Source organism: Aethalodelphis obliquidens, unplaced genomic scaffold (assembly GCF_003676395.1).
Source record: "Aethalodelphis obliquidens isolate GAN/ISIS:26980383/991018 unplaced genomic scaffold, ASM367639v1 scaffold27, whole genome shotgun sequence".
NCBI lineage: Eukaryota > Metazoa > Chordata > Mammalia > Artiodactyla > Delphinidae > Aethalodelphis > Aethalodelphis obliquidens.
The window spans coordinates 19,447,054-19,474,023 of record NW_020837971.1 but is presented as its reverse complement, the minus strand read 5'-3'; the positions used below and the strand labels follow the sequence as shown (position 1 = coordinate 19,474,023).

Below are 26,970 nucleotides of genomic sequence, written 5' to 3'. Positions count from 1 at the left end.
TGTGACGACCCCCCCCCCCCATTTTTTTTTTTTTTTTTTTTTGGAACGATGGGGATCTTTCTGGCGTATGTTGGATTTGTTTTCTTTTCCGTTTTATATGTACAGCAAGGGCTTTCTTCTCAAGGTAAGTCTGTGCTCACTGGCAAATATACATTTGCTTGCACTGTGAGTGTGTGTTTGTGTGCCTTCTCTGTGTTCAAAGAATGGCCAGGCAGATGTGGTGAGGTTCTTAGCAAGTAACAGAGGAATAGTGTTCTGTTTGGCATTTTTCTTTAAAGTTTATTAAATAGTAGCCCTGCTAGATTTGAGAGCAGATCTAGTTGGTGCCCGACAACGAGATGGGTTCCTTGGTGAGCACAAACACAGGGTTATAAGTATGTGTGTGTGTGTGTGTGTGTCCCTTCTATCTGTGTGCATGCACAGGGTAACCACTCGTGCATACATAATCATCGCAAACAGAGCTGGGGATTGGGGACTCTCCATGGCCAGCTCTCCTCCTCGATGTAGGCAGTACGAGCTTATAGTTTCCTTTTTCTGGGTCCGTGTGACTTCGTTTGCCTGTGTGTTTATCAAAGGACAGACTCCTCTGAGGACCCATAAAAAGGTACAACTTGCATTACAAGCAGCAGCAGCAGCAGTAGCCTGCTAAATCCAGTTGTTAGGACTTCGCAGGCTGCAGTGATCATTTCAGCACCATGAACAGATCACACCTCTGCTGTCAGAGGACTGCATCGCTTCTGCAAACAGAAATGCCACACTCTCCCTTCCAGCTTGAACGGAAGAATCCTTTTCAGATCAGAATGTCCTCTTAACATCTCCCATTTCCTCTAAGTATAAATACAGTTCAATTTCAATAGAGATCATGTTGGGATTTTATAAAAAAAAATTTTGGAAAGGGACACTGATGGTGCCTCGCATTGAAAAGTGGGGGCAAAGTGCATCCACCCTGAATCGGCCCTGCAGCCCCCTCAGCCCTCCTCCCCATGAGTTCGCATTGTAGCTGTGCACTTCCTTCAGCCACAAATCTCTCCAAGACTTTTAGGGAATCATCAGCTCTTTGCAAAATATTTCTTAGACAAGATGAGAACAACCATCCAAAGCATTCCATGTTGGAGAAGTGCCTTTGGGAGAGAGGAAACATATTTTTGTGAGTTTCACCATGACTCCATGAACCTTGCAAACTAGCAGTGTCAAGATTGGTAATGAAAAGGCTGGGAAAAAATGTCTCTAGTGACTTCAGAACAATCTTTAATCTGAACCAAGCCCAGGTGTGTGATTCTTACATCCGACGATGTATGACAGTTTACAATACAGTTGCTTGATGAAGGTTAATTTGGAAAGAAATATCCACAGCTTAGAAAGTGTGCAACTTGTTTCACTGCTGTAGGCTTTGAATCACAATTGCTAATAAGTGTCATGATATATCAGGAATGTATCTTTTGACAGATAATCACGATCCCTTCTCTATTAACATGAAACGTCCAGTTAGTCATAGATTGTTTAGAAACTTGGAGGCAGGAGGCTCTCCTCTTGTATCAGCTTGACAGATTTGTCAAATATACTTAAATATAAATATAAGTAAAATATACTTCACTGAAACCCTCAGTAAGTTTTGGGGAATACTGCAGTTTGACAAAGGGTATTTGTATGTAACTGTGGGCATCTTGGCTAACAGAGGGGAGTTATTGGCAAGCTTGTTAACCTTTCCATTATCTGGACTTGATCAAAAACAAAATGACTTAGGCACCATACCAAAAGTAAGACAAGAAAGAGGCAAAGGAAAGGGGGTTGGGGAGCCTCTGGGATGTCACAGAGGGCTTTTTGTTGCGGTTTTTATTTATTTATTTTTAAGTCGAAGGAAAATGTAGTGAGCTCTCAAGAGACGCTGTCAAGAGTGGTGTGTATATTCCAAAAGGGTGCGTTTCTGTTTTGCAGCAAAATTTACCGAGTTTCCACGGAACGTGACGGCAACCGAGGGGCAGAATGTGGAGATGTCCTGCGCTTTCCAGAGCGGCTCCTCCTCGGTGTACCTGGAGATCCAGTGGTGGTTCCTGCGGGGGCCGGAGGACCTGGACCCCGGGGCTGAAGTGGCCGGGGCACAGGTAGCGGAGTCCCGTCGCCTTCGCGTCCGTCCCACCCACTGACTTAGACCTCTGAGTGTCCAGTCGGCGTCGGGCCCAAGATGATGCCTGGGCGCCCATGGGGAGCCCCCTGGCTCTCTCGGCAAGGAGGACGCCCAGGGATGCCAGGGAGTGAGCCGCATGCCCTGGTGACACCACGTTAAAACCAAGGGAAGGCATGTTGTCCAGTCTTTCCCGGTTAAAGATTGGGAATAGCCTCCTCCTTTTCGTACGGGTCATTGTGAGCTGTCCGTGATGGCACTGCCGTGTTGATACATCTCCGGACACTCAATGTCCCCTTCGGGACGGTGGTGTGAGGACAGGAATTATGTCGATGTTTCCATCACCCCGGCCCTCCACCCCCGTCGGTTTCTCTCACCTCCGCCGTAATCAGAGGGGGGAGGGAGGAGAGAGAGAGAGGAGGGGAAGTGGAGGGGGAGAGAGGGAGGTGGGGGGAGATGGAGGACGGGGAGAGAGGGAGGAAAGGGTGACAGGGGAGAAGGGGATGGGGACTGACGGAGGGACCCGAGGCGACCCAAGTGGAGAGGGGGCGGGGAGGGGAGGAGAACTGAGCAGGAGCGGAGGGGCGGGGAAACGAGGGTCTGAACTGAGGGGCAGACAGTTCTGCAGAAGAGGCGGCGGCCGTGCGGGGGCGAGAGGAAGCCTGTAGAAGGGACCACAGGCAGGGGACGCGGGCCGGGGACGACGCAGGGTGCCGTCCCACAGACTGGCGCGCCCCGGGGGCCTGACCCGAACGCAGACCCCCCCGAGTTCCCGGGTACCCCTTATTCCCCACCCTCCGGAATCCCAGCCTCCGCGGTCCCCCGCCCCGGAATCCCCACTCTCGGGAGTCCCTAATTCTCCCGCTCCCCGAGCCCCCGCCCCCCAGTCCCCACCCTCCGGAACCCCTAATCCCCGCTCCTGAGTCCCCGAGCCCGGCCCCGGGGCGGCCCAGGGCAGCGCGACCCCGCTAGGTTTGCATGGCCGAGGGCTCAGGTCGGGCCCGGTCTGAGCGTCGGTGTCCACCCCGCCTTCCCCACCGCAGACGGAGCTGCTGCCATACCGGGACCCGGACGGCGACGGGACCAAGATCAGCGTGAGTGTCACCGCGACGGCTGCCCTCGGGCCCGGGGGCACCAGTTTGGGAATTTCAGGTTTTCAAAAGCCTATTAACTTACTGCCCCTGAAACAGGCAACTTGCATGCGCAGGGCGAGAGCCCGCTGTCTGTGTCGTGTCTTACCTCACTGGATACATACACACTGAAGCAGAGTTCATACAATAAAATTATTTATCTTAATGACGTAGATATTTGAACAGTTACTAGGCAATCATTTTGCCACCCAAAGAAGTGTGTGAGACTTTATTCTTGCTCTTATTAACAGTTACATAACTGTTAAAGGGCTGCAATGCTAATAATATCCGTTCAAAATTATACCAGTAATTATTCTTCAATAGCAAGTAAAACACTAACGGTACGAAAATCTTCCCAGGCTGAAAAAAATTAGAGCATCCAACAGAGTGTTGAAGTTGTAATGAAAACAGCTCAACTTCAACGTCATTCATAATGCGTGCAACGTATTTCTAATGCCAATGTTCAAAATCATATAAATGTAAATATAAAACCAAAAGCCAATATAAAAACATTATTGGAGGAGGTTAACCTGTTGATAATACAGAGATGTATTTCTACTCTGCTGGTTATTACTTTTCATACTTGCGAGTGAAATTAGAAAGAAAATCTTTTTTTTACTACACCTCAGATGAAGCCATCTAGAATCATTTTATACTGTACCACTGCTCAGCTTGTTGATAATTAGTAAACAAGTTACCATTACTAGAAATAATATATGTATAAAGAATCTAAAAATCCAATGACCCACATTTTAAAAAGAAATTTATTCTGAGGCTATTATAACTAAAAGTGTAAAAATGTATTATACTAATAAAATCAGATTCTCTAATCTAAATGTATAATCTCAACATGGAAGAAAATATCAAACAAAAATAAGATACAAACCAGAAACTCCAGTTTCTATTCATAAACTCATGGACTTTTTAGAATCTTTCAATTCAATTATTCTTATATCACAGAAACTCTTGTTTTCTGACAGTGCTAGAAAAGCTTTATTGGTAAGATCCATTATTAACGATGTTTTTTTAAAATATTTCATTTTTCACATACACATACAGTTAGATAGATTGTTTATTTCCTATTCGTCTTTCATCCTTCACCCATACCCCAACCCTCCAAAGACCAGTGGTGAAGCAGCCTCACACATCTTGACCTAGGGAAGCATGCAATCAGATGCACAGCCATGCACACAACTGCTAACTGCTATGGCCAGAGTTCATATAATCTAGTAAACTGGAAAGAGTTCTAGACACAAACTGAGATAGAAAGTGGTGTGTTCCCAGTTTACCCGGTGTGTGACCTTGAACATATGTCCTAAACCAGCAGTTAATTTGAATTCTCAGGAGAGCTTTCACAAAATACTGATATGACCTTTGTTCCCCAGAGATGCACACAGTGTTTCTGCATTAATCCAAATGAGAGCATTTTCTAAACCTCCTCAGATGATTCTAGTGGGCAGTCAGTGTTGAAAATCACTGACCCAAACCCCCTAAGCCTCAGTTTACTATACTGTAAAGTGGGATAATAATAATATAAGCACTCTGACTACCCCAACCTTAATCGGAGACCCAGCTGAAAATATATTTGAAACTATCGATTCCCTTTATTTTTACAGTATTAGTAATATTCATATGTAATTTTTCATACACATAAATGCATACTTATGGTTCAGATGTTGGAAACTATTTGTATATACAACTCTGTATGTAAAAACCAGATGAACACTTCCCAAATTTTCTTAATTACTTATGGCTATTTGAGAGTGTAAGGGCCAGTAGAGAAATAACTTTATGCCTTCCTCGCTTCTTATCTTTTGAGATTATCCAAACCCTTAAATCTTGAATGTCTTATGAAGTCCATCATTCTGTCAATCATGGATTATATATGATGTTTGTCAAATCTAGTTCTGATAAAGATGCTTATAGATATATATATCTATTAAATATTATAGAATTTTATATATTATACATAACCTTCTATATAATCTTGCTGTTAATCTGGCCTATAAATTGTTGGTAGAAACGAGAGTCAGTTTCTATTTTGAAAATCAAAGCAGTGTTTAACTGATGGCATCTCAAGTTCCAGTAGCATACAGACCCTATGGTAGCAGGAGGTATGTACTCTGAGCCACAGGATTTCTGGTGCCATTAATCTGCTCCCTAAATCATGCCACCCCATGACTATAGGTCAGACTGCACCAACAATTTGAGAAAAAAACATTACTGTCCAAGTCTATTTTGTCAGTCCCTTTAGTAATCATCCCAAAGTGGGGATAAAAGCACATTCTCACTTCAACTCAGTCGTGACCAACAACGTGTCTTTTTGATCTCTCAAGAGCAGTCGTCAGCAGGGAAGAAGTGAGAGAGGCTGTGTAAACTATACACTCAGCCTCATGAGGTCCTGCTTCATTCAGCTGAGCTCACCAGGCAGAGGCCAGTCCCATGATGGGAACATGGCAGGGCTGGTCCCACAGCCTGGGAAATGGGAACCACATGGCTCATGGAATCTGGCCCAGCTGGATTGAACTAATGTGTCCATGATCTTGTGAAGCCAGGTGTTAGTGAAATAGGATAAATAAGGTCTTCCAATTTGACTGCTGAGAAAATAAAAAGCTTTCAGCCTATGGCTGTGAGACCAATGAGACCCTTTAATTTTCCAGCGTTAGCAAGCTCGGGACAAGGTACTGGAACCCAGTCTCTTGATGTAGCACTTTATTTTTTTACTTGCAATTTTTCAGACAGTGAAAGTCCAAGGCAATGACATCTCTCACAAGCTTCAGATTTCCAAAGTGAGGAAAAAGGATGAAGGCTTATATGAATGCAGGGTGACCGACGCCAATTATGGAGAGCTTCAGGAACACAAAGCCCAGGCCTACCTAAAAGTCAACGCCAACAGCCATGCTCGGAGGATGCAGGCCTTCGAGGCCTCGCCCATGTGGCTGCAGGATGTGAAGCCCCGCAAGAACGTCTCGGCGGCCGCTCCCGGCAGCATGCACAGCTCTGCCAACCAGCGAGTGCTCTCCACTTCCAGCCCTCAAGCGGTAGCCAAAATCCCCAAACAAAGTCCACAATCAGGTATGGAAACCCATTTTACCCCTCACAAACCCTCCACAGGAAGATGGTCAGAGTAGACAGATTTATGTATGACGGTTTTAAAATTGGAGACCTAGTTCACTTGAAATGAGGATGAGCTATGAGAGCCAGGGAGGCTGGCCTTCCCAGAGGATGTGAATTGCCCATTAGTCTCTGGCAGTGCTTCATGTCCAGGGGATCTGAGAGCTGGACTTCTTTTCATTCGGTGTTTACACATTATAAGCACAATAAATCATGTAATGTTTGGTTGCATTATAAATGCATGTTTATTTTCTCTGCAGATTTATGTATCGATAATAGCCCAAATTAAGAGACTTTCACTTAATCAACATGTAAATGAAAGAGACACACCACATTTTCAGGGACCCGTAGCCTTAAGCAGGACCACTCTCCAAGGGCTTCTGATTTTGAAGGAGAAACTTCAGCTGCCTGTGATGAAAGTGATGATGATAATGGGAGGAAATGAGGGGGGTGGGGCGAAAGGCAGAAAGTGGTGCAGAGATAAGGCAGCTCCTGTCAGTGTAGCTCCGATGCCAATTTAGAAGCTTAGTCAAGCTTAGTCACACGCTTCCTAAGTCAGCTGTGCAAGTTAAAGCTGCTCTGAATAGCATTAATTTATGCGCTCATTCAGCCCGTGGAAACTCATTGAAGTTTTAACCTTGGGATAGGCAGTACTTAACACCACCCCAGACTGTTCTGTATTTTGATAACACACTTGACGTAATATTATAGGATGAAGGGAGCATAAAATCTATCATTTCTCATTTTTAAGCTTTTCCCTTTATAGTTTATCATTGAAGAATTATTGACACTACTGTTGGTAATAGAAAATTCTGTTGCTACCATTCAAATTCTTTTTAGCCATTACATTTAAAAAATCTCATCATTTTATCAGGGTGATATTTATATATATATAAATATATATTTAAATCTTTATATATTTACATTTATATGGAGAAATATGTATATATATCTTTAAATCCTTATTTGTAAACAACATTTTTAAAATAATGTGTGCCGCTCTAGGTTCCTCCTTAGGCTTCATGTGCTAATGGAGATGATTTGTCCTGAGCTCAACTCAGGGTCTCTGTGAGTTTGTCCTGCCTTTAAATGTAGTTGAGCAGCTATCCCAGCATGCCTTGGTCATGGCAACTTATGTCAGTCTGATGAATAGACAGCTTAGCCTCTCTGAAGCCAAATTTGTGTGACTTTGCCTTATTTTCCTCTTTATCATCTCTTTTATATCCCAAAGTAAAGAAAAAAACCATAGCTAGAATGTGTGTATATATATTCACACACACACATATATATACACACCTATATATATATATATATATATATACACACACACACATAGACACACACACACACACACACACACCCCTAATGGTTATAATTTTTGTAGCCATTATTTGGTAAAGATTTTATATCTTTGGAGACATTGCCCTCCTCCCTTTCATACCATCAAAAGAAGAAGCTAGACACTATATGCAAAATTACAGAGTACCCCCAGCCGACAGTTTACAACCTAATTGGTGAGGACTCCAAATCATGGAATTGAAATTATTAGCCTACATAGACTATTCCAAGCCAGAAATCATAAATTCATTCTGTGGAATTAAACAGACAGATTACCTGTCCCAAGTGAAGGATTCTAAGCATAGAATGAAATGTTCTATTTCTAAACTCTTTACGTTTTGGATTGAATAACATACTCTAAGAAGATCCATTTTACTTTAGTCTCTTTCTTAGTATTGTGATTGGTGCTAAGTGGTAAACTCTACACATCTTCTAACAATTTTCAAATAAAAATCACTGCTCATTTTCCACCCCGTTACCAGCCTCACTCATTGCTTGTCCTAGAGGAAGAGTGAAAGGAGACAGGGGATGCTGACTCATGGAAGCCCATATCCATTCAAAGTAATTTCCACTAAAAATTATCTGCTCTAGCAAAGATTAATCGGAAATACATCAACGTTTTTCATTTCTATATTTTCCTACCAGTGAATACTGGAAAATATTTTAGGTACATTTAATATTTTCTAACTTCTAGTGCAGAAGCTCGGGTGGCTCAGCCACACCCATTTTATTCATGTGTAAGTTTCTGTGCTTGCACAATTATTGCATAAAATACCATATTTGGGATGGATATTTATGTAATATTATATTTCCTGTAACACCCACGTCCTGATTTATAATTTCACTTTATAATTCTTCAGGTTATATTCAAATAAAGCTGATTTCAATACCCACGCTTCATTTATTCACTCATTTATTCACTCTCCATCCTTTCAAGAGCTTATATGCCAGGCACAATGACACAGAAATGGAAGACATACTTCCATTCTTCAAAGGGTTTATTTTTTTTAATATTTTCATTTGTGAGAAACAAAGTATTTGTAAATTCCATTAACCATGCATCTTTCTTTTCTTATTCTGTTAAAGGCAAGACATGATGAAGACACAAAAATTAAAATCTTGCCTTTACAGGCTAAAAGCTATACTAGCCTTTTGTTATTCTCACTTCATACAGGGAGGCATGCGTCATCTGTGGTATATATGACACTGTAATACAACCTGTTACCAAAGGCTGGTCTGTCAGCCTTTTAGTTTCACCATAGTTTTTGACTTAGTTGACTGAACTATTTAGATTGAATACTCAACTCTTAATTCATACTTTTTTCTGTCAGAGAAGTTCTGTGTCTCTATGAAGGAAAAGTATTAGCTGAAAATAACGCTGTATGTATACACATATATAATGTTCAAATTGTCATAGAATTACCTAGTTTCCTAAAGGAGAAATTTACATGAAAAAAAGATGGAAAAATAATCTATTACCATCTACATATCACAAGATAAAGAAAAGGTTTAACTATCGTTCAATATAGCTACTTTTCCCAGATATTTTCCCAAAAGCTAGTGAGCATGTGACTATCCCATTGGGCTGTATCTTTATGATATCTCTCTTTAAGTTCTTTTAATTCTACCTCCAGTTGATAATCCACAATTACAACCAAAACAATGAGAAAAATGATAAAGCAAATAGGTAGAGCTTGGCTTTTGCCATCCCTTAGTTGTTTCTTTTCTCCAGCTCTTGGTCTGTACGCATAGCTGACATTGAAGAGTATCCTGTAGGTGCTCTGAGGGTAACAGTTTCTGATTCTAGCATGAAGTGGTTTAGTTCCACCTGCACGGAGAACAGATCCCCAAATACCTCAAGAAACTACACCGTTCTCTACGTGTTTCTTCTTGTCTCATGGAGAACATCTACTCCTTACAGAAGCCAAACATCCCCTCCATTCACCACCACCCCACTTCCCTCCCTTTGTTCCCCCCATCTACGTTCCCTTCAGTGGGTCCTCTCCCCCAACCCTGGCCAACAGGCCAACAAAACTGTGACTACAGCCCAGCCCCACCCCCCGGAAGGTCACAGCTCCGCCCTCCCTCCGCACCCCTGGACATCCCGTCTCCCCTTCCCGTGTCCCGAGTCCTGGCGGGCAGGGGGGAAGCTCTCCCGTCGCTGGTCTCCTAAACTCCCCTCTGGCCCCTGCTTGTTGGCTGTTAGTGTTCCCCTCTCTTTGTGGGCTTCTCCTCCTAAATTCCTCTCTTAAATGTAGTTTTTTCCCGTTCTCAACGCCCTGATCTCATCCGTTTCTGTGGTTTCGACCGCTAATGTTTCCTTAGAAAACTTAGCAGTTGATATTCCGATTCTGATTTCCCTCTGGAGAGCCGGACGAGAGCACCCCGCTGTCCCCGTCATGCTCCCCATGTCTGTCCCACGAGCACCGTGCAGAGCAGAGCCCCTGCATGTTGTTGACACCAGCCGTTGACGTGTGGTGCCTCTCGTCCTCCGCCCCCCCCCCAGGCTGGGCTGGCCTGTGACCACTGTGACAGTGAGATGGGAAGGAGTAATGCCACCCCAACCAATTCCAGATGTACCCTGCAAGGGGACAGCCAGCCTCTGCTGTGGCCGCTTAGAGCCAGCCACCGAGTAGGAAGTGCAGCTGCCTTGAGACACGTTGCTGACTGAAGCCAGCCTTTGACTTCAGCCCCAGCTGACTGCCCCCCCAGACTCCTGAGAGAGAATAATAAATTGTTGATTTAAGGCACTAGGTTTTAGGGTGGCTTGTTTCACGGCAATATTCAGGTCAGTCCCCTAAACTCAAATATTCAAAATCAAATTTATCATCTTAGCTGTCAAAAAAGAAATGTTCTTCCTCCTATTGTCTTAGAATTGCCTGTTTCCTCATTCAGGTCCCCACAGCAGTTTGTTTACACTTACTCTGAAGCCCTCTGCTGTGTCTTATATTATAGTAATTTTTCCCTGGGGTTTTTCTCCTTTTTATGCTGGAAGTCCCACTTTCTGGGAGGCCTGACCCTCAGGCAAAACAGGGTAGGTGATCACCCTAAAGACAGCTTCTTGGCTACAAAGATCACCACTTCCTTTTGCATTCCTCTAAGTGCCTAGAACACGTGGTGCTCATGTGTGGCAAGAACAGGAAAAGAGAGAGAGGGCCAGTATGTCTCTGCTTTTATCTTCTTTCTCTTATAATTATGTTTGCATAAATAGATAATATTGCCACTATTGCAAAAACGATCAAGACTCCTAAACAGTGTTTCTCAAAGTGCAGATGTCCTGTGCCAGACTTACCAGAGAGCTTGTTAAAAGTTCGTGTCCCAGGACAAATTTCTGAGTCTAGAAGCAGAAATATGCATTTTTATGTGCAGTAAATTATGAGAATCCTTATCTCTAAAGAGTTCTTATGGGTGAGAGAAAATTTTTTTTTATTATTTACTATGAGATGTGTGTGCATGTGTGTGATGCTACAAAATACACTTTTAGAGACTGGTCTTCTGCTATTATTTTTTCCAGTAATGTGATGGACTTTTGTGAAACTTTTCTTTACTCCTGTGGTCAACAGCTGGCACTCATAAGAAAACTGGCCATGGTTAAGGTGTAGTTATGTTTCCACGTGTAGTCGCTCAGCAGGAGTACTGATTCTCTGAACTCAGAAATATGATGATTGTGTTTTCAACATGATGTGAACCTGAGCATTCAGAGGCAGCTGCTGCTACAGCTGCTGAAGCCAAGGGCTCCGGAAGCTCCTCTGTGGCTGACAAACATGGCAGCTTTCCCAAAGTGGCCGAAGTTAGCAAGAAAGGTCTTACAACAGATTTCAGAGCTACTGAGGGGAGGGAGATAAGGGGCTGAGTGTCATGCAGGAAATTATGTTCCTGATTTAAAATATGAGGAAATGGTGCACGGCATCCAGGTAGAGAGCCGCTTGTATAATCCAGACCTCAATGTTGATTTTGGTTTAAATGATCCAACTTGGCTGTTTACACAGGCTAAATTAATTTGATCATTGTAATTCTATCAGTTAAATGGCTGCTGTGTAAATCAAGCATCTATGAATAAGGTGAAAAATAGATTTGAGGCAATGCTTTGGATAATACAGGCTAAGGAATCTGCTAGAGCTATGTTTGAACCGGAATTACGCAGATTAGGAGTCTATACTTGCTAAATTCTCCTGCAAGCTGTATTTAACTTAACTCATTGAAATTCAGTAACTGGCTGGGTCTGTAAAACTAAGGCTCTGCTGTGTGAGGGAGGGGTTTTTCAGTGCGTGGCCACCTTAGGGTTCCTTCAGGGTCATTTGTGATTACTAGGAGCTCTGTGATCGAGGAGCCATGAAGCAGAGTTTGCCAATGTTTTAAGGTCTTGTCTCGAATGATTTCATGATCCTTGAGATTTCAGGAAGCTTCCAGAGGAGCAGTTTTCTGGGTAGATGACCAGCGGGTTGAGAAGTTGCTGGAAAGACCTCACTCTGTTGGTTAAAATAACAAGAGCCTTCCAAGAGAAAAGAAAGGCAAAGTCTCCTTCTCCCAGGGAACACTGCTGCCACCTATAGCCTGACACAGGTGCATTCATTTCAGCTGCAAAGGAGCAGAAATCCACTGGAAGATGCTCCTTAGACCTGCAGGGGCCTCTCACCAGTAGAGGGGGTGGGCACAATTGTTAAGGAGAGAGACTGTTCACACCTCATGGCCATCACACAGAGCTGCGTGTACTTCCAAGTCCTTGTTTATTAAATGGAAACTGTAGTATGATTCTCACAGAGTTTTGAGGATTAAATGAAATTACATACATAGAGAGCATGACACCGATCAACTCCCAATAAGTGACAACTAGCGGCTCTATTAACGACTATTATTGCATGTGCTTATATACTATTATTATTAGCAGCAGCAATGAAATGATGAGAGTAAATGGTCTCCACCACCTGGCTCTACTGTGGCGAATATTTTCCTGGTTGGCTGTGTGTAGGTGACTGAGTTAAAGAAAGGAGACTGGGTCTTCATTCCTGACTTATGTTTTATTGTTCATAATTTCAGAGCTTCCTCTTTTCCTTCTATCACAATGATGTTAATTGATGATAAATTGTCCCCTACATAACATAACTACATATCATACTAGCCACCAGTTGTCTTGCCTAAGGCTGTAACTAGATGGTTAACTTTATTGGTAAAAAATAATAAAATTCCAAAGGATTTTTAGGACTTTGAACTGTGTGACCTGAATAAAGAATGTGTCTTAGGAAGCTGAAGTTATACACACTGGCTGCTACCATAATTAAATGCAAGCTTTCCAAAAAGACCCTTGGAATTTCTTAAATCACAAAATAGTTATAGATAATGTAACTGAAAATATAAACATGTGAGAATATTATTAAAAGCTTTAAAAAGAGAGAAAAACAAAATGGATTTAGAACCTTATACTAAGAATGGCATAGTTTGTGGTGGTAGATAGATACAGATTTGACTCCTAGATTCACTCTCTACCAGCTCATTGTTGAGTGAGCTGCACACAGAATCTCAGACTCTTTCTATGTAAAACTGAGGCAGTAATACATGTGCCCCAAGGGTCGTGTTAGCATTAAGTGACATGATGTATTTTAAATGTCTAGCAGAGTAAACCTGGCACGTGAGTGAGCTTGGCCCTTATTAGTTCTCTTCCCCTTTACCTACCAGATATTAAAGTATATTAGCAAATAACCATGAGTTAAGAGGGCCATAAAGGAACAGAAATATGAATAGAGAAGAAAGAAAATAAGAAGTGTGGAAGCTCTAAAATTGGTAAGATAAAATAATATCTGATGAATTAAAAATGTAATAACTAAGGGAGGATTTATTCAATTAATAAATAGAAACATATTATTACAATTTACGATACATATCCAAATGAACGTCAATTAATTAAAGAGCTGAACAGAAAAGAAATATTTGACATAGGAAGATCAGCATGAAATTAGAGGTCTGAGACTTTGAAGATTTAAAGTCACAAAATATACAAGTGAAAATAATATTTTACTATAAATAATTTAAAACATTTGTTTGATTAAATCAAGTGTAACTAATAAGTGATATAACAGACAAGGAAATATTTGTGTCTAATATTCAGGAAAAGAAGGGAAAATGTCCATTTTACAGATGCAGTGGTTATATGATCCACTCCAAATGACTTAGAGATATCAGATGTGATCAAATAATATTGATAAAATCAAGGTAAAGATAAAATTAAATTAATTCTCCATATAACAGCAATAACCAAACAGAAAATATTTGTGGCATAATATATAATCCTCAATAGTAGCAACAAGAAAAAGGTATGAAATATCTTATTTTTTAAGGCAGTAGCAAATAAGTAGTATAAAGATGAAAACCATTAGAACACCTTGTTAAGAGTTTAGGTTTGAATAAATGAGTAAATATGGTGTTTTTGGATGAACAAGCTCACCATTATAAATATGTCAGGTTTTTCAAAAGTATTTGTAGACTTACTGCAGTCCCAGTCAAATCCCTAGTCATTTAAAAAAAATTGACACGTATAATCTTGGCAAAGTTTTTAAAAATCAACATGTGTCAAGCTTACAGTGACTGAGGCATTCTGCTGTATCATTACTTGCAAGGTGAATGGTACTTCCCTTCTGGAGGAAAATTGGCAGGAAAGATAAGTCACAGGGCTTGAGATTGTCCCTGAGATGATGCTCCCGGGAGGAAATTCCAAGGAGCTCAGGAGAGAGGCAGACCCAGACCCAAGAACAGGGATGCGTATCACAGAGGTCTGCCCACAGCCGGAAGTACTCAAAGGGCCAAGAGTAGTAGAGAAGTGTCGCAGTGAATGTGACGAAATCATACAATGAGTATTAAGCACCTTCTAGAATCATGTTTTCAAAAATGTTTAATGAAATTAGAAAACAACCAATATATAATGTGAAAAAATAAAGGATACAAAAAATATAGGATACAAAACTTTAAAGTGAAAAAATAAGAATATATAATATAATGTGAAAAAATATAGGATACAAAACTTTAAAGTGAAAAAATAAAGAATACTAAATTTTAAATCAATCTCAGATATGTGTGTATAAAAATGACAAGAAATATATGAAAATGTCCATCAAAAGTCAAGATATCTTACAATTTTTAATTATTTGATTATTTTGTTTGTATTGATAACATCTGTACATTGATAATTCATTACTTTTGTTATAAGAAAAAAATAATATTATTTTAAATTTCCCAAATTTAAAAAGAGGCCAATGACAGACAGCTCCTGAGAAAACAAACTAACAAACAAAATATATTCAACAAATAACCAAAGAAAGGCAAAGTAAAATAAAGGTGTTGTGTGATTGTGAAGCTCATGACAAAAATATACATACATGCAGGTACACACGTGCATATGAAAATTGAAAGCACTACTGTGAAAGTGATGTCCTCAGAAATTGCTAGTAGCATTGAAATTAAGAACGTTATATCTTATTTCCTGGGAGCTGGGTGGAGAATCTGACCATCAAATTATTCTTTTTGTTTTTCTAAACTTAATGGGTGTGATCTTGATAAATATATTGATAAAATAAAGCAAGCACGTATAACTTTCATAAATAAAATGTCATGCAATCATTTTCCTCTCCACTGTGTGACTCACTGAGCCCCCAGTTTGGAGGGAGATCAAAGTGGTGAGCAGTGGTGCGGTCATTGGGAGATGATGACTGCACCATCATTTATAAATCAATACACTGGGAGATTTATAAATGATTATTATGTTTTATTTCATACGACTGCTTTGAAAAAGTCTGAGAGAGCATTTCTTCATGAATTCAGAATCCTATCTGCATAGAAATATAGGTTACACTCTCAATGCTTGAATTAAAGCAAATTGTAAAAGCTAAGAGCACCTCTTATCGGCTTCCTTAGGACAGTGTCCTCACCTGTGATGGGATAAGTGCTCTGGATCACAGCCCCTCAGCAAAGCCATCCCACATTGGCACCACTTATCCTCATAGTTATTCTTGAGTTGAATGTGCTTCTTTAAGCCCTCAGACAAACTCGATACTTCAACAACAGTGTCAGCGCAACAAGGCTACACACGTGTGCACTCCCTAATGTGGATTTGTGATCATTCCAACAAGGTGTGGATGAATATCTACCTTCTCATTATGAATAAAGAGATTGATCATTAATAATGAAAACATACCCACAGAAGGCATATTTAAACTGTGAGTAAATAGTTTCAAGCACTTTAGCAGCATTTATTTATACACCAGTAAAATGGAGTACCCTTAACGAATCATTCTTATTTATGCGTTAAAGCAGTGATTAAATATATGTAGCATTAAACTTAATTCTTGGAAAACAATTTGTTTTTCCATGAATTTATATTGTTCTCCCATTTTGTCAAAACCACTCATATTTCCATATATTTCTAATAGGCAGAATTGAGAAAATTTAGAGTTTTCTGGAATGAAGACTCTCCAGCTGAGATTATGAAGCAAATCAGTTTATAGTGTCAGACAGAACTGGTTCTGAGTCTCAGCGGCCACCATGTACTCACCGAGCAAACTTAGTGTGTTATATAATCCTTCTCGGTTTCACTTCCTTAATCAGCAAAACGATCATATAGCAGCCTGCCGGGACCATGGTCAGAGGTAAATATTAGCTGCTGCTGTCCTAATCATCACCCTGTCTGCACCAAGATCAGTTCCTACTTGAATAAGTCAAATTACAATGAAAATGTGCTGTTTTGACAGATGCACTGTGGCCTTAGCAAGCAGGAGGCAGCATCATTTTTTTGCCCATTCTTGAGTCGCTGTAGAAGGTAGGAGCCCTGAAAGCCTGCAGGGATTAGCTGTAAGCAAGAAAGTCTAGGACATTCTGTGGTGAATGGGGTATCACCCATGCACCTTGTCACCTAGACCCTGTGTATGTGGACAGCTGCACTTGGCTCCCTCAGCTACAGTAAGAGGCCTCAGAACTGAATAGATGTGTAAATTTGCTGACTAAAGGAAAGCAGGAAAGGAAATGTAAACAGCTGCTGCCGACATGCCTGGGCAAAGTAAAACAGGCGATTTATGTATCAGGTCAAAATGAAGCCTGTTTCTTCTTAAAAAAATGGGTTCTGGAAGAAATCGGCCTTGGACCCATAAGAATCTAATAAAAAGATATTCTTTTCAAAAAATTATAGAATAAAATCATCCTATTATTTGACCTTTCCCCTTAAGTCATGATTTAGTGTGTGCAAACCTGAATAAAAATTGCATTAAAAGCTAGCTCAAATTTTCTCACACAGCTCTTTTCATATCTTAAAGCTGGCATGTGTAATGAAAGAGAGGTAAGTCAAAGGCCTGTCCATCCCTAGAGCTGTAGCGGACACTCCATTCTTTATAAGCTTAGCCTCTTCACAGGCAAAACAATTATTTGAGTGTTGCTTCTTTTATTATTGGAAAATTTCCATTCTTAGGTTTGTTCATATGATAAGCATCACCAATATTCACTTCTACAAACTAAAGATGCTGGAGTCAGACCAGGGAGCCACAGCAGGAGAGAAATTGTGTTCTTTTTCTTTTCTTGCTCCTTTTGACCCTACCTGATACTCAAACAAGAAAAGAGAAAAACCTATGAGAATTGTACTTAAATCTGTAGACAGGTGCCCTGAATTACGACTCTTCCATATATCGAAAACAAGAGTTGTGCTCACGGAGGAAATTAACCCATCACAAAATAATCCCAGCCAAGAGAAAGAGGATATTTGAAGAGCTGGCAAGATATAGATGGGATAAATTGTCTAGTTAGTTGTCTTAACGTTCTACTTACTTCTTTGAATTAAATACCCATATCCCGTATCTTTTCTGGTGGCCAAGAGCTCTGGTTGTCTTTCTCTCCTGTCGCTAATGGTTGCACTTTGAACATCAACTTAACCTTTCCTGGTCCCAGACTATAAAATTGGCATTAAAAGTTTAGAAAAGAGAAGTTCATAGAAAGAAGAGGGCATGCAAGAACAGTGGTGGAACCACCTCTCATTCAAATATTTAAATGAATTTGGAGGAACCTTCAAGATTTAAAAGACTACAATATGAAAAGTTCAAAATATTATATCATCAGACATTTGGCACACTATATGGAGGAAAACAAACTTTACTTATTAATGTTTAGGAAAACAGAGAAGCTGGTAGTGTTTTCATATTCAATATTTATCAGTTCAGACTTGGGGAAAAGAAGTTTTCTAATTTTTCTCTTAAGTGTGTTATAGCCAGTGCATTTTCGCTGAAAAGATAAATGTACACTTAAATGATAGCTTCACATCTTGATCTAACAGGTGTGGAGACAGTGAAGCAAGGTTGCTTGCCTCAGGGAGTTTCAGAAAGAAGCACATCCAGACTCTGAGTCGATCTGACTGCATTGCTCTTCATTTCTGTACCTTTGCTTTACTACCTATTAACCGTGTAACCTAGGGTGAGTTATTCCATGCTACTGAGTTACATTTTCCTGACATGTATGTTTACTATACTGGGCTGATGAGAAGATGAACTAAGACAGTGTATGCATGTAACATGTATGCATATTCCCTGACATAGCAGGTACCCAGTCCGCTGTAGCCATTTTGCAGATTGATGTGAAGGAGAAGAGGGTGCAGCTTTGTTCAGTATGCCCAGTGTCTTCCAGCCTCATGGCTGTAGATGCAGGAAAGACATGGCAATGTAGATAGAAGGTGCAAAAAGGAGCCAAGTTCTTCCATCAGGCATGACAGATGAGGGCCAGGCAGGCTTTCCCGGCTGGAAGGCTGTGCTGAGTTAAACAAGGCAGGCGGATGCAGTGACTCTGAGCAAATAGTGATAAACTTCTCCTCCTCTACCTGATCTCTGAGGATGCCAAGATCTCAACTCTGTGTGGTTGTGATTCGTTGTTATTTTGTTTTGTTTTGTTTTTCTTTTAATAAATAGATGGAATTTTCTGTTATTCCCTGAAATAATAATTATACATACTGAAGATAAAATATTTGAGGCTTTTTTTTCCCTATTTCTCCTTGGCCAAACTCATTTGTCACAGACACTGTCTTGGGCCATGCCTGATGTCCACATCCCAGTGAGGGCGATGTGATGCGCTATCGCATGAAGTATAAAAAGGGCTGAAAAATGGAAGCTAAGTGTCTATACTCATTAAACTTCTAAGAAGACTTCTTAGACTTTTCCATTTGCAAAATGGAGCAAATCCTCCCTCCCCATACCTTACAAAGGCATGAGAAATTACACCTGAGAGAGCACCGAGGAAACCTTTAAGCATAAAAACAAATGAAAGGCATCATTATTAAGTTGACGTCAAAGGATATCGTGAAATCACACTCTGAGTCAGAGAGAAATCTCTAGGTTGTATTAGGCTACTCTTCATCGAGGCATGTTATCTACACATTTTCTTCCCATAATTTAGATAATAGCATTTCCCTTTCTTCACAGGGTATTTTGTGTTGGGGACAAAAGTTTAAAAAGTCAAGGCATTGTTTTAAACTTTGAGAATAATAAAAAAATTGCTAAAATTTCATCCTTGCCTTTGATGAGCTTATAGTGTAATCAGTGAGGTAAGATACGAATATAATGAATTACAAGTCAGTGTGAGCCATGTTAAGGCCACAAGAGAGGGAAAACCAGAATACAGAGGAAGTTCAGAGGAGAGAGAGCTTACAGCTAGTTGGTGGGAACAGACACAACGGAACGCAGCTATCTGAGGGCAAGAGTTGCTTAAATGCATGATCGTCTTAGGGGATAACAGGTTATCCTGCTTGGCTTGGGCATAGAGCAAAAGGAAACCAAATAAGGCAAAACAGCTAACCAAACACAGTGTCTGGCATACTCATGAAAACATATATATAAAACAATAATATGCAAACAATTATTATGCTCATTTTAGAAAACATCAAAGAAATAAATATCTTATTTGGGATTTCAGAAGTGAGTGGCTGCAGAGGAAACTGGAATTCAGGGCTTCTGATTGCAATCTTTGTTTCAAAACAGTAAAATGTTTCTATTTGTAAAAATGAGACTAGAGTATGACGCATGGCCAAAGTTTGCATTTTACAAAAAACATTTGCTTAATTTTCTCTAGAACAGACCATAACATGTTTGACAAATAGTAATATTATATTCAGAATGGTGTACATCTGAATGAAATTGACTATGATGATTATTTGTTAAAATTACACAGGATAAATTATAGCATTTTAGATTCTCAGATTTCACTGTCAAAGTCTTTGGGATTACAAAGATAAAGGAGCACATACCCCTTCATTCCAGACATAAATAAAACCTAGAAAGAAGCGCAAAACAATCAGTGATTTGATGACAAAACAGATTTGCTTTAGAATTTACTGTGCAGGAAAAATATATATATTTGGCTTGACAGAAATAAATTTCATTTAATGAAAAATATGCTAGGAAATGCAGGTGCCTAGAGTGGGTGAATGATTACAATCTGGAAAAAAAAGTGGTGTGTTGCAATGGTTTATTGCCTATCTGATGGCTATTCAAATTTTTAACTTTACTCTTTACAGTATATCATTGGGTTTGTTTCCAATTATACTGTTTTAACTGGCACATACTGGACACAGTGTGATAGGAAATGTTGGGTTAGAATGACATAGCTGTTCACTTCGAATCTCACGGGAATGATGGGCATCTCCTGTGAAGGGTTGATTAGTCGAGAAATGAGCTGCATAATTCACAGTTTCAGCAAGTTTGAGCCCATCTGCAATGTTCATGCTGAAAAGGAAACCATTATTTCACAAAATATTGTTTTTGAAGAGCAAATCATTTTCCTTGGTTTTATTGTTTTTAGCATTCTTAAAACCTTTATTCAACACCAGACATACTTCGTGTCAAGTGCGGTTAGCAATTTAAGGAGCCATGTAATCATTTTCTTTCTTTCTTTTTTTAATTGACTGAATCCCTGTCAAAGAGTCTCTCTTCAAAAGATAACAAGGGCATATATTTAATTTTGGAAAGCTCTGATGCTAGTGGTTCTACATAGATTTTATATGTTTTCCTTGCATGATCTTTGTACTTAGAGCCGCATGTGGACTGTACTTTACTTTTGCAGTTTGAACCTTGTCACCCAGCTTGAGTGAAGCAACACTCTCCAGAGACCCACCACTAACCTCTGGGTCCTCAGTCATTACATTTCTGTGTTAAATACATGACTCACCTCCTGAACGAAGGCAAATCGATGATGACACTAAAGTAACCTAACTGAAAACAGGAATATGAGTCTGCTAAACAGCCCCTTTAGAAGCCCAAATATTTACTTTGCAGAGATTTTTTGAGAGCATGTGTTTTCACCACAATTTCTATCATTGCCAATGTGGACCTGAACATGATTTAGATGAAATATTCAAAAGATTGAATTTTCCTACCCTCACCCCTTCAAACCTTTTTAACCTTTCTTAAATTAAAAAAAAAAAAGAAAGAAAGAAAAGAAATGCTTTGAGGTCCATCACGTTTTTGTTTTCTCACTAATAAAGGTATTCAATACATCATTTGTAGCTTACTGGATAAAATATGTAAAGAAAAATACAAAAAGACTATTTCATTCTCTCCCTTATGTAGTCTCAGAGCGCTTTCAAAAATTTCCAATTCTTGATAGCACTAACTTTTCTTCAGATTTTAAGGATAAAAAGTTGAGAAAGATCTTCCTCTAAAAGCAGATGCCCCAACACACCCACTCCAGAACCCGTTCTGCAGGCCCTTGAGAAGGCTGCTGCTCTCGGTTTGGGTTTTATCTCCTGTGGTTTTACGCTTGCAGTAGTAAAACAGGGGATTTGTTTTAGACACCCATATAGGAACAACCAAGTGACTATAGGGAATCATCCTCAAAGCATTACTTGAGGGAAAAGTATCTGCATTTGTTCCTCTAAGTGTTCCCAACTGTGGGATGGCATGGCTTGAAAACAGACAAAGCAAACAAGAACACTTCCTGGGACTGAAATACTTTGTATGTGTTGTTATTTGCAGTGCATGCCAAGACATTCATGGGCACCAGAGCCAAGCTGGCGAGCTAATTAAATATATATATGTATGTGTTTAAAACAGCCTAATAAGGAGCATTGGAAATCTTCGAGATGAGCGAATATCTTATAACTTCTTCCGCAGGTGCGAGGATAGCTACAAGCCATGGACTTTCTGTCCTGCTTCTTGTCTGTGGCTTTGTGAAGGGTGCTTTGCTTTAGTCTAAAGTGCTGACTTTTTTCCAATATCACTTTCTCTTCTTAAAGCAAAGAGCAAATCGCCTGTAAAATCTACGGAGCGGACAGCAAAGTTGACCCTAAACTCCAAGCACCACTCTGCACCCACTGTACTCTAATTACCTACACAAGGAGCACCTGCTTTCGGAAACAAACGAAGAGGCTATCTCACTTTGTTCATCACATTTTCTTGGGCAAATCACTGATCTTTTATTTCAAGAGAATTAGTGTGAAGTGATAGAACATTTTCTAATAGCAAGATCTATTTTTTTTTCCTTTTCTTTCGGCTACTCAAAGCATCATCTCACTGACTGCTCAGGGGTTGGCCTGACCGTCATCGGTATAGTGAATATTTACTACAGATACCACTGATTTCCTACTAAAAGACCCATTATCTGCAGGAAGTAAGCAGAGATCAAAAGGCTACAGAACATAAACTATCATCAAAGAAAACTCCTGTCTGGGGGCAAGAACAAAATTTTCAACACTGCGAGTCAACAATGAAAACATTGTTTTAAATAAGAAATAATAAAAGATAATTTCTTTTTGAATTTTTCCCCTTTTCTTGGGTTTTTCTCCTTTTTCTTGATTGTAGTTCTTGTTCAATATGGCAAGTGCTGATTATGGCCAATCCCTGTCAATCCTGGGAGGTTTATATAAAAACATTTTGAGTGTTCTATATTTCAGTGCATTTTAATTCATTTTGCAATTCTTGTATATGCAAATGATAAATTCTGTAAATTGCTTATAGTATGTGCGATATAACTTCAAAGTAGATAGACTATGAGCCTCATGCAAGCTGATTTTTACCATTCTCTGTATAAATATATACAAATAAGTATCTATATGTTGGGTCATCAACCAACTTTTTTTTGGATAAAACATTTGTTTTTCACTTATTCCTACATTGTGGGCATTTTGTAATGCATTGTTTCACTTCCACAGGTTTGACAGTTGCAGATGGTTTCTGTTGCCCTCTGCTTCCTTCTGGAAAATGCATATTCAAAATCGTATCGGTCTCTGATAAATGAATTAATTTTGCTGTGTGTATGCTGTGTTGAAATTTGCTATGTTCCTTTATATGTGGTGTTTATTGAGGTTTGAGGATCTTTTGACTCTGAAGAATGTAAGCTCTCTGGTTTTGACAGCCATTCCTGTATTATCATCATCATTATTGTCAAAAAGCAATGTCGCATCTAGAAAATTTGCCTTGGAAGTGAATATGGGGTAGGTGAAGTGGTCATCGTGAATCCCTAAATTCATAGAAGAACACTTCTTCCTGTGGCTAAAAAAATGCTGCTTCCTTTGACCTTTATGAATTTTTGTAGCTTTGTCATTCTGTTATTTGCTAATTATAGTTTAATGTCTCCTAATTAAAAATTAAAATTTGGTTGTTGGCTAAATATAATATGCAAAAGATGACTGCAGATCCCCGACTAAAGAAGATAATGTGTTCAGTGTTCACTAGTTAAGTGAATTATAACTTTAAATATTACATTCTTATTTTTGGCTTTATGATAATTCAGACTACTTAATTTAGAACCTGTTTTCTACTCTGGCAAAGAACTATAGGCAGGACTAGCAATGTGTTCCGAATACACTGTGGAGTAGATATGGTTGAGATGGAAATGACCTAAGTTTTCCTTCCAGAGAGATTCTTCCATTTTCTTTCATAACAAACCAGAAGTTCATCTCTATAGGACCGTCAGCACCAAGGCTAAGGTCCTAGACTGAAGCTTGAAGGCAATGAATACCTCTGCTTTTCAAAGGTAAATGCATTGATTTTCTGCAGTTCAATTACAAGCAATGTGATATTTTCATAATATCCTTGACATTATCTTCTGAGAAAATGTTTCATGCTAAATATTTTATTGACATTTTTCTTGTTCCTTTGGTTTATTATTTCAGTCTAATGAGAAAAATAAATAAAAGATTTGATTGCACTATTTTATTAACCTAGAAAAATTATTTTCTTTCAAAGTTTAATGCCTAAACTGCATAAAATAATAAGACAAATATTACTTAAGTCTATCTGGACTCTAAAGATTGCATACATTCACGTATAAATAAGTATACTGATGCAAATTCAGTCAGTCTGGGAAAATCCACCATGTAATTTACTTTTACCCAAAGTTCAGGTCATGAGATTGGTCAGTTCTAAAGCAAGATGGACATGTATCTGTGTATCAGTGATGTCCACCATGCTCGCTTGTAATAAAGGACATTATGTTGATTGGGAAGAACTCTCATTACACTCATTGTGTCAGGGTACAGAATAACAGAGATTTCTTTGTCAGTGTGCTACCAAGAGTCTGACTCGCTAACTTCTTTGAGAAAGAACACGGCATACAATCTGTTTCTCCAAACTAGAAAATTTAATGTGGAATCTTAAATATTGGAACAGAAGCTATAACAACTTAAAGAGACATCTAGTTCTTTTCACCATATATTGTCCCTCTGGGACTATTACTTGGTGTGTAACCGTAACTATAGAAACAAATAAGCTCGAAAAATAAATTATTTGACTTTCTCAACCTTGATTTCCAAGGTTAAATGATAAATATTTCTAAAAGAGGGAGTCACAAAAAGTTCAAATTGCTTACATGAATTCAAGTCAAATTCTTGAGTTATTTCTTAAAGACTTATGAACTGCTTACAAATGAAACAATGCAAATGAAATCGCTTGAAGATAAAATAACAAAACTTATCTAAGGCAAGAGCTCTTAATCTGAGGTAGTAAATAAACTCAGTGGACTTCATAAACCCACTGAAACTATATGCATATTTTTGCATATGTGTATTTGTTTTATGGAGATGGTCCTTCACATTCATTGATTCTGAAAGTGACTAAATTATGACTTACTGACCTAAAAGAAGAATGCTTAGATGCTTCTGATCACCTAAAAGGTCCTACTTATTATAATTTTGAACTAGTTTACCTTAAAGTTCTTGGAGAAAGACATATTTAGGGAAATATTTTATATATATATATAGGCAAAGAAAATATACATTTTTAAGTACAGGAAATTTTTATGAAATTTCTCATGTATAGCATGGAATAACAGATATGGGATGATGTTCATTGAATTTTTAGAATGAATGTTAAGAGTTTAAAATATGATTTTACAAAATATACACAGGTACAATTCAAATTAATAGTCCTGGTATTGATCATATATATAAGACAAAATAATTTAACTTAGTGGTAAATTCTATGATAAAAAATAATTAGAAAGGGCAAATGTAATCTGTCTCAGATAATACATAAACTCTGATGATTGCATCTTGGAATTAAGACTATGAAGCTACAAAATATGTATTACACTCAAATAATTTTAATTTTAGAACTTTTCATTAATAAGGGGAGAAGTCTATTATTCAGGAGAGTTTAGCTTGTAAGCAAGACTTCCTTGGGAAGTAGTCAAGTTATACTTTTGCATAGAAGCTGCAGGGCTATATTAAGCATGAGGGAATTGAACTCAACATTTTAATGCTAATTTGAAATTGATAATTTTGAGGAGGAAAAGGAAAAACTGAAAGATTACCAGGACTGCTTTTTGTGTAGCACTGAGCTAGTTACAATAATTACAAACGTCATTTGAACTATAAACATGAGTATATAAATTGAAAGTGCAGACAGATTGAAAGAAAGCAGACTTGCCTCTAGACACTTGTTGGTAAACATTGTGATTAAAACAGTAGAAGGAGGGGGGAATATCTACATGTACCCAGAAAAAAGAAAAAAAGTGATCCAATAATGTGAAAATAGGAGCTTAGACTTCTCTATAATACAAATCCCAGAAGACAATGGATTAAAGAGTATAATGGGGAAAATACTGTAATAAAATAGTTTTATACCTAGTTAAGTTATATTTTCATTGTTAAAGAAATAAAATTATTCTGAGGTAGGCAAGGCTCATAGAAAAATAGCATGTATGTACTCTTGAATGCTCTAACCAAGATAGGAATCAAATGTGATGTTAAAAATAAATAGGCATAGTATAAACTGTCTACCATATGAGCTTTGAAAGTGTTAAATCCAAAGAATCATTGAATATTTTATTGTATTTCACTGTATATGAATGAAACAGAAGTTTCACAAAACAATATTTACCCTTATTTTGTGCATGCAATGAAATGCACTCTAGTATTTTCTATTTTGTTCTGTTTATTTTGTTGACACTTGTCACAAAACATTAAATTGATTTTACAATGCAAAATTTGGAGAAAAAAACATATCACAGGTGTATTTTATTCCAAAATTTGGTACAAATGGCAAGCATAATTAAATGACAGTATATAATATAAAACAATAATTTGAGTTCTGAACTCTTACTATGCTCTTCAAAAAAACAGGCAGTTAGAGACCATCCAAGGGAGAAAATAATGCATTCTTTGTCTCTCCTAAAGTGGCATGACTTGTGTTGGGGGCAGGAGAGTAACAGGGCTGTTGTATGTGTCTGTGCCCTTCCTGTTCTGTTTTAGGTTCCTATCTTTTTCTTTGCTGGTTTATCATTATCTGAACCCCCTTCCTGTTTGAGATATCCCCAGCCCCTAGTTACAGCTGATGAGGTCCTCCAGAAGACTTTTCCTTCTTCAAAGCTGAGAAGTACATTGGAGAGTGGCATGCCAGCATATGGAAATCTACTCCCATGGTTGTCCCCAGAGACCAGGGAAGTGGTGGAGGACATCGAGGCAGTGATATTTAACCACTAGAGGAAAGGCATGTGTGGTGACCATAATAAGAAGCAACCCCAAAAAGGTAATAAGAAACATCTGACCCCGTTTGGAATAGTCAGTTAATTGTGGGATCTCCAGGAGGAACTAGAAGGGCAGCCTTCTTGAAGTCACACTTGATTTGTCTGAAACCTTATAAGAAAAATCCTTATTTCTTGAAAACAGAGTTTTGAGCCACGACACTGAAGTCACAATCCTCATCTAAACCCATCACCAGAGTCAGATTCACTGAAGCGATCACTGGCCTCAACGGTAATCCTTTGTACGTACGCTGGTAGTATTTCTCTCAGCCTCCCCCAAAGGGAACCAAGATGCTT

General features: G+C 39.0%; 1 protein-coding gene across 2 annotated transcripts; it reads left to right on the top strand.

Annotated features, from left to right (window-relative positions):
- VSTM2A (V-set and transmembrane domain containing 2A) lies at nt 1–23,875 on the top strand. Of its 2 annotated transcripts, none has more exons than XM_027124174.1 (5): nt 1–124; nt 1,936–2,102; nt 3,166–3,216; nt 5,991–6,327; nt 21,947–23,875. In XM_027124174.1, exons 1-5 carry the CDS (start codon nt 49–51, stop codon nt 22,033–22,035), a joined length of 720 nt encoding a protein of 239 aa, XP_026979975.1. In that variant the 5' UTR covers nt 1–48; the 3' UTR covers nt 22,036–23,875. The 2 variants fall into 2 exon arrangements, with proteins under 2 accessions (XP_026979975.1, XP_026979976.1); XM_027124175.1 differs by lacking the exon at nt 21,947–23,875 and adding an exon at nt 21,825–21,901.
- Nucleotides 23,876–26,970: the final 3,095 nt, after the last annotated feature.